At 40.9% G+C, this 14613-nt stretch overlaps 1 protein-coding gene across 1 annotated transcript; it reads left to right on the forward strand.

Annotated features, from left to right (window-relative positions):
* Window positions 1–973: 973 nt before the first annotated feature.
* Window positions 974–13542, forward strand: LOC119499927 (synaptotagmin-4). Its single transcript, XM_037789175.1, has 5 exons — window positions 974–1257; window positions 3175–4181; window positions 9525–9696; window positions 11061–11227; window positions 11964–13542. The coding sequence occupies exons 1-5, from the start codon at window positions 1236–1238 to the stop codon at window positions 12111–12113; spliced, it is 1518 nt and encodes a 505-aa protein (XP_037645103.1). The 5' UTR covers window positions 974–1235; the 3' UTR covers window positions 12114–13542.
* The last annotated feature ends 1071 nt before the right edge of the window (window positions 13543–14613 follow it).

Genomic DNA, 14613 nt, shown 5'->3' on the forward strand with positions numbered 1-14613 from the left:
TATCATTTAATATTTAGAGTAAATTTGATTTAAAAAAAAAGTTATTTTTATTAAATGTCGCTATATCGTGACAGTAGTACATGAAACAGGTATCCTGAAAAAAATCATGTTCCTCGTGTCCTCCGGTGCTCCTAACGGCATCTGCAAGATTTCACTTACCGGAGGAAAACGAGCAGTAAGAGCTGATCTGATGTCTGCTGTCCAGCTGCCGTCTATGAGAGCCGGCTGTCAAGCACTCGCGAACTCCGACCAAACGGTCAAACTAGGCCGCGCTGATCAAATATGAATCAATATTATGTTACGATAATTTCTTGCCTCAAATGTTTTCAGAATCATCTTATAGTGTACGGTTTAGCTGTAAAATTAGAAAGTTTGTGGCGCCACCGCCATTGTGAAATCTGGTGAAGGAACGCCAAGTACCCGTCACATGACCGGAGCACAGCCAATAGGAACGCGCTCTCTCTCTCTGAAATGACCTGTGATTGGTCAAAGTCTCCCGTCACGGACTACATTTTCTAAAGCCTGAAAACAGAGCCATGAAACTTAAATTTCAATATGCTGAAAGGTTATTATGGAATTTTTGCCCAATGATGCCAAAAATATACTGCCACTTTAACCGTAATAAAAGATAAATAAAATACAAGGAATCAAAATAACAATAAAAATAAATAAATAAAAATTATGAAACTACACAAAATAAGCAGATGGTATTAAAAATAATGGAATATTAATAAAATAAAATAGAATAAAAGAGCAAATAATGATCAGCAATAAAATGTTGATTTAAAAAAAAAAAAAAAAGAGTAAAATAAACACTATAATGATGATGATAAATAAAATAAGTATAAACAATATTTTTTTCATTTTTATTTTTTTTAAGTTTTTGGTCACAGTTAGCCTACCTTGTGACAGCTGCTAGTGTGTGTGTTATTTCTGTTTAGTGATTTCTATAATTTGTCCTGCAAGACAATCTAGTCTCCTATAGTCTAGGCCTACAGTAGTTAGTGTAATGAAGTGACGGCAGCGCTGGTAGGCTGGACTGTCTTTAAGAAGCAGCCAGTGGAGCATTTCTGCCTCCAACGCACAATCAGAGCGATAGGAATAAAAGCTCAGTGAGCCGGTGAAGCTGTTGGCTGGAAAAGCTTCAGGTCGCTGCGCACTGCTGATGGACCGACTGCTCTCACACTGACTCCACACAAACACACACACACACACTCATCTAACTGCATGGGAACATGTCGCAGTACACTCTGGGAGGTAGGAAGCCTTCTTCTTTATTACTTTTACTGCTTTTGTTTTGTTTTTCCTTGTATATTTTTGACAGGGAGAAAAAAAATGCAAATATCAGGATGCATATTTTTATTAAAAAAATCATTATGCTGCCAATTTTTCCTGTTAAACTAATAAGGAAGAAGAGGAGACAGCTTAAGGAGAAGGGGTTTATTATTATTTGTATGAGGCATGAGCTGTGGAGAGAGGCTGCAACTCATTTGTTTGTTTTAGATAACTTTGTATGAATAAGGACCAAGAGCTTGTAGGCAAATAACATAGCTTATTCTAGCTCAGAAGGTTAGAATAAGCTTCAAACACTTAATGTAAAGTAATTGCATGTTGTTGTTATGACTGTACAGTATATGCATGACTGAGTCTACCAGGACACCACAGTATAGCAACATATACAAATGCTGATTTGGCACAGCTGGCACAGGTTTTGGACCATTACCTCATTTGGTTTTTATTCATGTCCCCTTGCTGGCCAGTCTGAGTCATATTTTAGAGGCATCCCATCAGCCTTTAATGTGCAACATCACTGCTGCATTCAGCCTTTCTGTACTTTTCATTTGTTAATGGAGGCTGTCTGAGGAGCTGCCTGCTCCTGCACACACAGGGCTGACATGGATCTGACAGATCTGGCACTCACTTGCTTTGCTAGAGATCACATTTGTACAAGGTATCATGCAGTGAATGTGCTTTAGAGTCTCTGATAAGTTGCTTGAGATGAGAGACTTGATGTGTGGTAATTATTGGGACACACCCCTCAGATAATCAGATGAGATTTGTGTTTTTCTCTCTCAAGCTCCTGATTAAACAAAAATGTTCCTATCAAAGATGTTAAACTCAATACAGCCTCCTTTAGCCTGATTTATGAGAAAAAAATCATAACATTTCTCCCTAATAAGATTGTTTTTCTATATATATATATATATATATATATATGGTCTTCCATAATAACAAAACAGCTTTTCATCCTCAGTGCTGGTTGTTTACCTTGCGGTTGTCATTGGGTGAAGCTCCACTATCCACCAGTGTGCTCTGCTGCATGAGTCATCCAACCTCACACCCTTATCTGACGTGAAATGGACATCAGGGCTCAGCTCTAACAGCTTCAATCTCAGTAACTCGGGCTGCTCAGTCATGATTTTATACACAAGACCATAGAACTTTTATTTTGAAATTCAATTCAAGAATTCATGTTTTTTTTTTAAAGGTATTTGCTAAAATTAATTTCAGCAAAATCTGAATAAAATAATGCATTACATTTGATGTAATGGTGCAACCATAATGCAATCTGTGATTGGAATATTCTAGTAGTGCTGCACACAAATATACAGAATAAATATGTACAGTAATGTCAATGTAATGTTTTTTTTTAAATGGTTAAAATCATAATTCTGACCATGAATGTGTAGGATGCTCTAATGATAAATACAAACACACACACACACACACACACACACTCACAATTTGATTACCAGGGAAACTGACACCAACGCATTGCATGTGCTCTGTTCCTGCTTTGGATCAAAGCAGCGACTGTGACAATACCATTTATACAATTATGATTACAACCCTGAGATATTTCCTCTTTAATCTCATCAAGGATACCGAGTGTTGACGCAGCAAGATAATGTTTAGAGTCAGATGTAGAAGAAGATCTTTCGTAATGAATTTGGCTTTGTGGACAGACTCTTTTGATTTTTTACTTAACGGACTGGTCAGTGAAATGCACAAAACTGATTGGATATGTTAGTTTGTGGCTTCCTTGTTTTCTTTCTCCCAGTTGATTTATTCTTCCTGATGACTCACAGATCAGCTCTATCTCACTCGCTCATGCTCCTCATTAATCCCGCAAACAGAATATTAAACCGCTTTGTCTTCTTTCTGTCTGTCTAGTTCACCTGCAGATCCTGCTGGCTGTTGGTCTGGCTGTGTTCTGCTTCTGTCTGGTTCTCGGTTGTGTCCTCTGCTTTCGCAGAAGGAAGAGCGTTTCATCAGAGGACAAGGAGGCTGTTTTCTTGTCTCCCCAACCTGCTGAGAGGGTGACTGTGACATTGACTCCATCTCCGTGTACTCAGCCTGTCAAGCAGCAGTACGAGGAGCTGGACGGGGACGTGCTGGAATTCCCTTCCTCTAAAAGCAGCTCTTCTCCCTCTGAGGATGACCTCACTGCTCTGCCCTTTGACCACAGCCCTACCAGGTCTGCTGAGCTGGTGCAATCTGCCGGGTCTTCTTTTCCGATGCGGCGCCTCAGCACCCCGGCTGTTCCCATCCCACCTAGTAAATCTCCAGGTCACGGTAGAGCCTCTCTGCCCTCCCTCACTAAGCTGAGCCTGGTGTCCAGGTCCCGTCGGGCCACGGGTCGGCGCAGCACCGTGAGCGGTGAAAGTTTTCTGTTCAACGAGAGCAGTCGACTGACTACTGTTCCTGCCAGATCTCCCTCCCAGCAGGGGGAGCCCTGTCTATCACAGTACGGCTCTAGTTCTCTCTCCAGCTCCTCCAAAGCAGCTCCTCTCCTGCACTTCTCCTTGCTCTTCTCCTCTGCTTGTGGCACCCTGATGGTCAACATCCTGGGACTCTCGAGAGCCAGTCGAAGACGCACAGGTGCTGTGTTCGTCCGGGCCAGCCTTCCTCCTCTCTGCCCCTCCCCTCAGCAGATAGCCTCTCGGCGCCGCAGCCTCAGCCCAGACCTCAACAACCAGAGCTTTGTGCTGCAGGTGGGCTCTGTGGAAGATCTGCGCACCTGCACCTTGAGACTCGCTGTCTGCAGCAAGGACTTCTCAGGCCTGAGAGAGGCTGCGCTGGGGGTGGTGGAGCTGCCCTGTGAGCAGGTGGAATGGGAGCCTGACACCACCACCACCTACACCAGGGAGCTCAGCCCAACTAAAATCAAGCTGAAAAAGGTATACGGTGATTGCATTTTTTCATGTGTTTAATGTATGCATTACAATTAAGTTTTGAAGAGAGTATGAAAACACACAACGGTGCAGTGGAAAACATGAGTCTATATACAGCACATTGCAGATTAGAGGTCTTCTGACCCAAACCCTAGTAGGACCTGGCTGTCAGCAACTTGACCTGAGCCCAAGCAGGCCCTAAGAACCAAGTCAAAGTGTCTGCAGAGTCTAGTAAACATGATGATGAGCATTTGTTGACGAGCTGCTTACAATTTGTTTTAAGCCAACACGGAGCGCTTGTCACTTTATTCAGCACCATTTGAAACACCTAATTGATAAAATACAAAGTTGGCTCTTCACTGGTAGCCTCAGAACTTCAATTCAGTACTGCAATGCACACGAAGAGCACAAAGAGCCGGCTAACTCAGGGAAAAACTTATCTGTCTCCCGGCCAAAATGCAAAACTCTTTAAAGGAATAGTTCAACACTTTGGGAAATACACTTTCTCGCCTTCTTGCGGAGAGTTATGAGTGTAGATCAATACCACTTACGCGTCTGTACGGTAAATATGAAGCTACAGCCAGCAGCTGGTTAGTAGCTCAGCACAAAGACTGGAAACAGTAGGAAACTGCTAGCCTGGCTCTGACCACTGGTACAACGTCCACCTACCAGCATCTCTAAAGCTCATTAATCATGTCATTATATCTTGTTGGTTTAATCGGTACCAAAATGAACTATTTGGGGTTTCCCGAGGGGTTACATGCTGGAACTTTCCAGTCTTAATGATAAGCTAATTGGCTGGTGGCTGTAGCTTCATATTGAATGGACAGACATGAGAGTGGTATATCTTATTATCTAACTCTCAGTGAGAAAGTGAAGAAGCATTTTCCCCAAAATATTGCTTTAAATTAGGACTGTCAAAGTTAACGCGATAATGCGTCAACGCAAATTAGTTTTAATGCCTCTAATTTCTTTAACGCAACTTGCGATTTTTAGGTTGTAGCCGGCTCAGTTTTAAATGATTGTCTGGAAGGAGGCTAAATAACGCTTCAAATTTACACTAAATTTTGTTAATGAAAAATGTACATGGCCATTTTCAAAGGGGTCCCTTCTCCTGAAAATGGGTTCTATGGGTACCCACGAGTCTCCCCTTTACAGACATGCCCACTTTATGATAATCACATGCAGTTTGGGGAAAGTCATAGTCAAGTCAGCACACTGACACACTGACAGCTGTTGTTGCCGGTTGGGTTTGAGTTTGCCATGTTATGATTTGAGTACATATTTTTTTTATGCTAAATGTAAAATATTTGTCATTGTTTTGGGTCCTGTCAGATCATCTAGATTTTGCAGAGACCTTAGACCCATGGTAATTGAAGTCCGACCCAAACAGAGACAAAGTGGTCTAGAACGTGTGGATGAAAGATCTGGTACGGGTTGGATTAGGTCTTTGAGTTTTTGAGGCGGTGCTGTCACAATTTGAAGTGCAGATTAAAGCAGGATGGACTATGATCTTGTGTGTGTCTGTGGGTTGGTGGTTGGGATTGGAAGTCCTTTGTAATCTAACTGTATGCACTTGCCTCTCTGATCTTAGTTTATATAGGCTACGACATCATTACTTTCAAAAATCTTTTCAACAAAGTCTGCATTTTCAGTTGATTTAACGGGTAGAGAAACTACGCACACAGGCCTATAGATAGCACATATCATGTTTTATCCATGAAGGAATGTAGCGTCTAATCAGCTCTCCCATTAGACATTTTTCCACTGTTGTTAGTCATGGTGACATTGTTGTTAGCGACCACAGAGCAAACAAGCAGAGTGCAGCGAATTGGCAGCGCGCCCACACAGTGCCCTCTGCGGCTCTGTTGAAACGCTGCCAGAGGGCATTAATAACCGCCTTTTGAAGGGAGGTGGTCCTGTTGTTTCAGTGGACATCACTCAATCAGTCTCTCTGATTTTTGTCAGATGTGCTTACTGTACCTCCATCCCTCGTTTCATGTCCCATGTATGGTTCAGCCTCCCCTACACACACACATAATAACAGCAGCTGCCGAGTGTGAGTAATTGTGTGGATGTGGAGCAGGCGGTTGTTGTGAAAGAGCTGTGCAGTAGGGACTCCCATCTTTTAATGTAGGCAGTTCCTGGATTTATAGTAAAACGCCCGGTTTTTCTAATCAGTGTAATGGGATCAGGTCAGAGTATTGATGATTATTCATCTGCATTACATCACTTTTTTTGACAATTCATGGGAATAGGGGGCATGACGTGGCAGCAATTTCATGACTGTGCATTTTAGCACAAAAAAGCCGGATCACGACAGGGCTGCTAGTGATTGTTAGGATAATCAGCATTAAGTTCTTAGTTTTCTGAGCATGCAGGCTCTTTATTTTTATCAGTCATACATCATACTCTGCAAATGGCCACTCACCTCAGCTTTCTATTGTTGGTCATGATTAAAATAATATTAGGGATGCATAACCTGATGACAGAACTGAGAATACGTGATATACAGTAAATATTATCACCATATTTTGTACATAATTATTTTTATGATCTGTTGCTGCATCAAGCTTTAAGAACATAGCGTATCATGCGGATCCCACTAGAATCTGCCTGCCAAATGTTTGCGTGTTATTTTTTTTTGTTAGAGTAGAGATAATGTTCTAGGTCTCTTTGCCCTGCTAGATGCTCACATTTCATCCTGTGCCACTCATTTACTTCGGCTCAGCCTCCACACAATTTCGAGCTTTATCAAATTGGCTTATTTCAGCTTGTGGGCTGAAAGCAGATGTTCATGGTGTACAAAAAAACAGCACTGTTTTAGTTTGTTCGGCTGGCAAAGTGAAAAATGGTAAAAGTTACACAAGGCTGCCGAGTTTGATACTTAAAAATTACTAGTAATCATTTCACATCACAGGGAGTCCCTCTCCAGGGTGCAGAAATTGTGTAAAACAAACACTACCATGATATACCATTGGATTATTAAACTCTTGTGACTAACCTGTTAGCAAAGAGTTGCCTTCGAACGTATCCAACATTCAGAGAGTTACATGAGCATCCCATTGATTCCTAAATTAGCTCATGGCTTCGTCTCCTTTCCAGCACCTCCTAAGAAACATATCTGGGTCTTTATCTTGCTGGATGTTCATTTTCTTCCCCAGTCTCTAGTTTACTTTGGCTCTTATTTCATGGTGAGCCAACACTGTCTCCTAGAAATTACATTCATATACCACAAATTTGCAAGTTTTGAAAGAAACTTACTGGCGAGCGGGTCATGTTTTCTTTTAACATTATAAGGAAATGTTCTTAATTAACATATCTAGTATATCAAGTCACAACAATATTGATACTCATATCAGTCAAATATTCACTGCCAATTGTTTTAATTGAAATAGATTTTTTTTATTGACAAAATATGACATATATAAATAAATAATATAGACGCAGCCTACCCAGGAGGCATCAAATAATTTTATACATTTTGTCAAAAAGATAAATCACAATTAAGTCCAAAAGCTTATTTCCATTGTGGTCCTTTTTCTGCCAAAATATCCAATCCTGCAATACAGTATCTGTGTATAGTGACTACAGCATTATTCAACTTTTTTATGCTTATGTTTAGGCACTTGCAGCACTTAGTTAAACACGAAAGATCATGGTCTGGTTTAATACAAAAAAAGTGATTTAGACACAAGGTGTTTATTAACATTTAACCTAGCCTTAACCAAAGGGCTTTTGTTGCCCTAACCTAACCACAGACAGGAGTCTGGATGCAAACCCTGGTCTCTGGTGTCAAAGTCCTGCACTTTGTACGCCCCCCCATCAAACAATTTGTCAGTCTTACAGTATTACTTTTCCCCCTCTTTTCTGAGGCTTCCAGGCTTTATCGATCAATGGATGACTCATATAATCAGTCTGTTGGGGTCTGTTATGTAACCCAAGACTTCTAGAGTGAACAGAGTTACCAAATAGTAACAGACCTCTGCAGTCACATTGCAAAAATAAGAGCGGCAGAGGCTAAGAATGTTCCTCATGATATTTTTTAACATCGTTTATGTGTTTTCTTTTTAAATACATTTTTGAGGATGAGGATGATGCGGTGGTACAGCCAGGTTTTCTAAACCAGCCTTAAACTGAAATCTCTGCAGTTACAGTTTTCATAGGAAAAATAGGAAAGAGACACAGGTGCAGAGGGATGCAACACAGTTTTTACTGCTCAATGAAGGACAGTGTTGGAGTTGTTATTTATAATTTATGAATCGAATCACAATCTCTTATAGCTCACAGAGTTTTTCAAATAATGATATGAATAAAAAAACATAATCATCCTGTGTTGTAATCCCTCCTTTGCTGCAAGATGAATGTGCACTTTCTCCCAAAACAAGATCAAAACTAATGTTGAAAAGATTTTTTTAGTGACCAGTATCAGCTAGAAAGTTTGCTGAAAAGTTGAAAAACTTTACTTCCCTGAAAAACTAATCTTGCTATAGCTTTAAGGTTTGTGTGTTTCCAGAATAATGTCTCGCCTTTTAAAAGGTGGTGTAAGTGTGAGTGACTAGCCTCTGAGGCGAAGTGCTAGTGACAGACCGAGGCAGTGAACCGAAACTCACTTGTTGGATTAAATCGCCTTCACACTCTGCTGCTCGGCCTCACAAAGTTGCTGGCGGGCTCACACTCAGCCGGCTGACAGCAGACGGTGACTCACAGCACCCCACACAATGCCAGCTAATGAGATCTGACATGAAATCAGATGGGAATTACCGTCATACCTACACATTAGCTATTACTTTTATCCAGAGTGCCTCAGTGCATGGATGTCTGTATTATTCCAGGATGGGTGGTCAAATTGGTGACATTGTGCTTAACCTTCACAGCTACATATAAACAGTATTGTAGATTAGCTTTAAGTGATTGAAATTGTGATACTGATTCAGCCCAGCTGAGCTCCTCAGGCAGGTCAATCCAAGAGGCCTCATGAATAAAACTGATTCTCTTCTGGATATATCCTTCTGATGCAGAAAAACTGATTGAAATTGAAACTCCTAACCTGTTCCTTTACTTTGACAGGCAGTGATTCACAGCGAATCTCTGTGAAACATTGATTCTGACAGTGTCAATGCCTTGGTCGACTCACTCACTGACAGAACTATATAAACTTATTCATAAACATGGGTTTTAAGTGCTTTACAGCTTGAATCTGCTCCATCATCATGGTTTCTTTCCTTGGATTCGTTTCATTTCCAGCCTCCCGGGCCAAAGGATGACGGGAACATCTGCTGAGTGAAAGATTACATTTTCCCCTTTCTTACTAAATCTCTTTATTTATCTCTCCTTCCCATCCTCAAGAGTGTGAGTTCTCAGGAAACGTTGGGTCGCAGGAAGAGCTCCGTGTGTGTGCCGCGGGCTTTGGGCCAGCTGTTCATCCTGCTGCAGTACCAGACGCTGGCCCAGCGCATCAAGGTGATGGTCCGAAAGGCAGAGAATCTGGCCAAGCTCACACGGATCCCAGGTGCTGCAGGTAAAGACCAAAAAAAAACACATACCCAAACAATAGAATAGTTTGTTTGTCATTGCCTTACGTAATGCTCCCCATATGAGTATTTTCTAATCTGGTGCAGCTAACAGCTGGCTCTATAGCTGCTAAATGCTCCACTTTGTTCACCGGCTAGTTGCTAACTGTGTCTACCAGCTGTTTGATGCTGAGCAGGTAATGTATAGTTGATTTATTGGAGTTATTTTTTTGAAAACAGCGGTCGATGGTCGATGAGAGCTGAGAGAGTGAACCAAAACAGTAACGTTGAGGCTGAAAAACCAAAACAAAGAGCTGAAAGATGCTAAAACTCTGTAGAGCTGAGGGGAACTGCAGAGTCGAGTGATAGTTCTATGTGGGCTCGTCACTGCGAGTAACAATTCTCACATACAAGTAGTCGTGTGAACCAGTGACGATATAAAACTATTAAATATATGCACTTTAAGAACTGACTCTCCGTATTTTATGGTAAAAGACTTTCAATTCTTAGAATTTAAAATTAAATTTAACCCTTTCTCAGTTGACTTTTGCATACAACTTTAAACCCCCCCGTTCCCGCCTGCACTTTGCAAATATTGTTACTATACTGCAGCGTACATGAGCACACTGGCTGACATGTAAACTGCTCATATGGTCTCATACAGTAAGCCTCCGTCTGTATTCTCCTCTACTGGCTCAACCACAGTCAGACAGACTGTATTCCTGATTGGTTTGCAGTATAATCAGATTAGGAACCGATCAGCCCGGTGTCATTTCCCCTCCTGTCTGTATCATATCTCACTGCATCTGATTTAAAGCTCTGCTTTGATGATGCTGGTGAGCAGAGGAGAGGAGGAAGCGGGAGATTCTGTAAGAGGAAAACAACTTTGATGTTTAGCTTTTCGACGCTTAAATTGACAGTTCGAAGCTGCGTGTCAGTTCTTTGTTCTTTGTGAGTTTCGGGATCAAATAGTTCCTGAAATCTGACCGAATAGAATTCAGATGCAGATGCATGATTCTTGTCTGACAATGACACATTACTTTTTAATTTTAGCAAATCCGATTAGCATGCTAGAATGGATTTACAAGGGAAATCATATTTTACAAGTGATGATGCCGATTTGGAGCAGTGACAGTGGAGAGGGTTGTGAGGATGTAGATCATCATGTGTAGACAGTTTCATGTGGAGATAAAAACAACACAAGACTGCAGTGAGTTTCATTCATTAACACCAACAACAACCAAAAATGCTGATTTTTGAACCAATTATGTTTCTGCTCCTTTTTATTTGTTTACCCTTGAACAAACATTTCATCTAAACATGACAAATCTGAAATAAATAAAACAAAATGGATGTATTTTTTCCCCCACAGACCACTACGTTGTCATCAACCTGCGTCAGGATGGGAAAGTAATCGGTACCAAGGAGACCAAAGGGACCAGCGGTCCAAACCCGGTCTGGAACGCTCCCTTCCTGTTTGACCTGCCGTCTGGTGACATCACGCAGCTACCATTGGTCCTTGAGTTTATCGTCATGCAGGTAGGAAGTTATTTGGCAAACTGCCTTTATAAACATTACATATTAAACAGCGACATGCATTTTTATCAGGTCTGTCAATTGATTCAAATATTTAATCACAATTAATCACATTAAAAGCAGATTTGTCAAGTATTGAATAGTCTTATCAACATGGGAGTGGACAAATATGGTTGCTTTATGCAAATGTATGTATATATTTATTATTGGAAATCAATTAACAACATAAAACAATGACAAATATTGTCCAGAAACCCTCACAGGTACTGCATTTAGCATAAAAAATATGCTCAAATCATAACATGGCAAACTCAAGCCCAACAGACAACAACAGCTGTCAGTGTGTCAGTGTGCTGACTTGACTATGACTTGCCACAAACTGCATGTGATTATCATAAAGTGGGCATGTCTGTAAAGGGGAGACTCGTGGGTAACCATAGAACCCATTTTCATTCACATATCTTGAGGTCAGAGGTCAAGGGGCCCTCGTCGAATTTAGAGTAAGTTCTGAGCTCTTCACTCTACCTTTAAAAAACTGAGCCCACTACAACCTCTGAAAGATCGAATAGCAAGAGAGGTTAATTAGAAATTTTAAGTTACGTTAATGAATTAGTGGCATTAAAACAAATTTGTGTTAATGCGTTATTATCACGTTAACTTTGCCAGCCCTAATTGTTATGTTAATATGCTGATATATTGGTAACTAGTGTTTGATTCAGTTATCTCTATGTATCCTCAGGGCCGTCTCTACACTAAGAGCAGTATTCTGGGTCGCGTGTTGATTGGCAGCGATGTCTCGGAGGCGGGACAGGGACACTGGAAGGAAATGTGCAGTCGGGGGCAAACAGAGACGGCTCGCTGGCACATCATCCAATCAGATGTGCTGTAGGATTGATTGACAGACGGACTGTGGGACTGCGCTGTCGTCCCTCCGCCGCCCAGTGAGCGAAACACAAAGAGGTGGATTTAGGTTGGGAATAACATGCGATTGGGCTGCACACGCTTCAAAGTATTTCCTTTAGTCTTTTTTTATTTTCAAGTCAGTTGTGGAATTTTGGTTTGCTTTGGCAACTTTGATAGATTTCCATGTCATTCATCAGCAGATAATGTTCATGAATTAAATAACTGGTCATGCTGTGTTAAGAAGAGACAAAAAATATCAGACAAATATCCAGATGATCCATGAGTATCTGCAGAGGTTTAGAGGGACAAGCACTGATCACTGGATGGAGGAGGGATGTGTGGCAGCTTTCTCAATACCAACAGTATTCTGCATCCCGGCATTGCCTTTGTGATTATTTCCACTGTGACTTCTGAAAACTTTAGTCTGTATAACTGTATCAAACTAGTTGTATGCAACTTGTGATGCTGTTGTGGTACTGTTTGTATTGTGATGAAAAATGTAGAAGAAGGTCGGCACTCTGTAGCTCCCTTTAAGTGCAATATATTGGCACATCTTAGGGACATTTTATTAAGTCTGAAGACGAGCATCTGCTCGAAACGTCACTAACTAAGATGAGCCAATAAATTGCACTTAAAGGGAGCTACAGAGTGTGGACCTTCTTCTACAGTTTTCATTGCTGTCTTCTACTGGTCCAGCACCGGCCAACTACGGTTTTGGATATGCGCGACCACTTTACACTGTTTGTATTGTGCCCAGAGGCTACAAATGTTAGCGTTGAAAGTTATAAGCATATATATTTGCCACTCTGCTCGTGGTTTGCTGTGGTGTATTACTGTGCCAGTATTTGTCCACATACAGTAACACCTCTTCTTATGAATATACACAACGCCAATACGGTGCCCTCACTTAGTGTGGCATGCCAGCTGAATTATTGTTTTACTGTACCTTCTTCAGTTCCCAAGAGGGTTTCTAAGTTTTGTTCTCTTATCATCCACAGGAAGCCAATAAACATATGGGTTCACAGACAGCTCAGTTACGAATATATACTTATACTAAAAATATACATAGATTTTTACAATAGTTACAACTTTATTCAACAATAATGCAAAATAGATGATTACAAGAGTCGAGAACCACTTTACTTTTGTCTGCTGTGTTGCTGTGCAACATGAGGTCTTCATAGCCAAATGATTGTGAGCAAGCATCCGCATTACCAAATGACATTATTGACTGTCATGCACTACTCATACACCGTGTGCTCCCTGGCTATTGGCTTTTATTATTGATCTTTGAGAATCTGCAGCAGTGTCTCATGCATGGACTGACTGTTCTTTCTGCAGTCAATGGAACACTGTAAGATAGAAACTGAAATAGATGTGGTCTATTTTAAACAGACATATAAGGTGGTTAAAAAACAAAAAATGTATTAAATCATCCATCATTCAGTCAGCCAATCAATGCCAAATTGTTCACATATACAACAATTAAGTTATTATAGTTATAACAATTAAAATAATGTTACTCAGATGGAATAGAAATATTACTTTTGTCGCCTTTTATCCACAAGACACATTAATATTGCACTTTGTCTGGTCTCTTATTGTTGGCATTAAAAACAACACAAGTTTAAAGGGCAACGCCACAGTGTCCAGACTAAAGAAATATTTCTTTATAAGAATTTCATTTCAATATTTTAAAAATGTGGCACCTATTCTAACAAACTGAGGAGGGTTTGAACATAACAATTCTTAGCATGTATTGGGCACCTGTCACATATATAACTAGAATGGCACTCTAAGTGCGCAGACCTCCGCCAAGGTGCCTGACTTTAAAAACAGATCACAGCTCACAGCTGGCGGTACCGTGAGGTTGGTAGGCTTATTATTAACATGGTGTGTTTCTGTGTAACGTATCGGCGGATGCCTCTCTCATTCCACAGCCTTGTTATGTCTGTTTAACATTACACTATGTTGTTTGTCATCCCGCCATCTACTGCTTTTTTATTTCTCACCGCAGAAAGCCAGCAGCTCCCGCACACACATCCACACACATATCTCTCTGCTCAAAGAAGGAAGAAGGCGGGGTCATGCGTCATCAACGCGTCATCAGTCCCACTGCGCATGTGTTATACCCTGTGGTCTTAATGCTCAGGTTGAGCGGAATTCTTACAAAAAATTCCTGAATCCGGATCATGATCCGGATCACCAACAAAATCGAATGGATTGTTCATTGTGCCACACCCCACCCCTCCAAAAAGAATTCATTTGGAGTAATCCTGCTAACAGACAAACAAACAAACACACCAACAAACAAACCAACGACGGTGAAAACATAACCTTTTGGCCCAAGGCCTTTGGCCTTGGCGGAGGTAATAATGACAGAAAATTGTATGTGTTTTTAATACTAACATGTAACATTCTTGGTTTCTCGGAAGGAATCGTTGTGTTGTGTTTGTATTTATAGTATATTGACCATGTTGATGCCT

This window comes from Sebastes umbrosus, chromosome 2 (genome assembly GCF_015220745.1).
Source record: "Sebastes umbrosus isolate fSebUmb1 chromosome 2, fSebUmb1.pri, whole genome shotgun sequence".
Lineage (NCBI taxonomy): Eukaryota > Metazoa > Chordata > Actinopteri > Perciformes > Sebastidae > Sebastes > Sebastes umbrosus.

Excerpts from the sequence above, each read along its gene's own strand:
- LOC119499927 (XM_037789175.1), top strand. The coding sequence starts at position 1,236 with ATGTCGCAGTACACTCTGGGAG. Across the intron at positions 1,258-3,174 it reads GTCGCAGTACACTCTGGGAG|TTCACCTGCAGATCCTGCTG; the intron begins GTAGGAAGCCTT and ends CTGTCTGTCTAG. Across the intron at positions 9,697-11,060 it reads ACGGATCCCAGGTGCTGCAG|ACCACTACGTTGTCATCAAC; the intron begins GTAAAGACCAAA and ends TTTCCCCCACAG.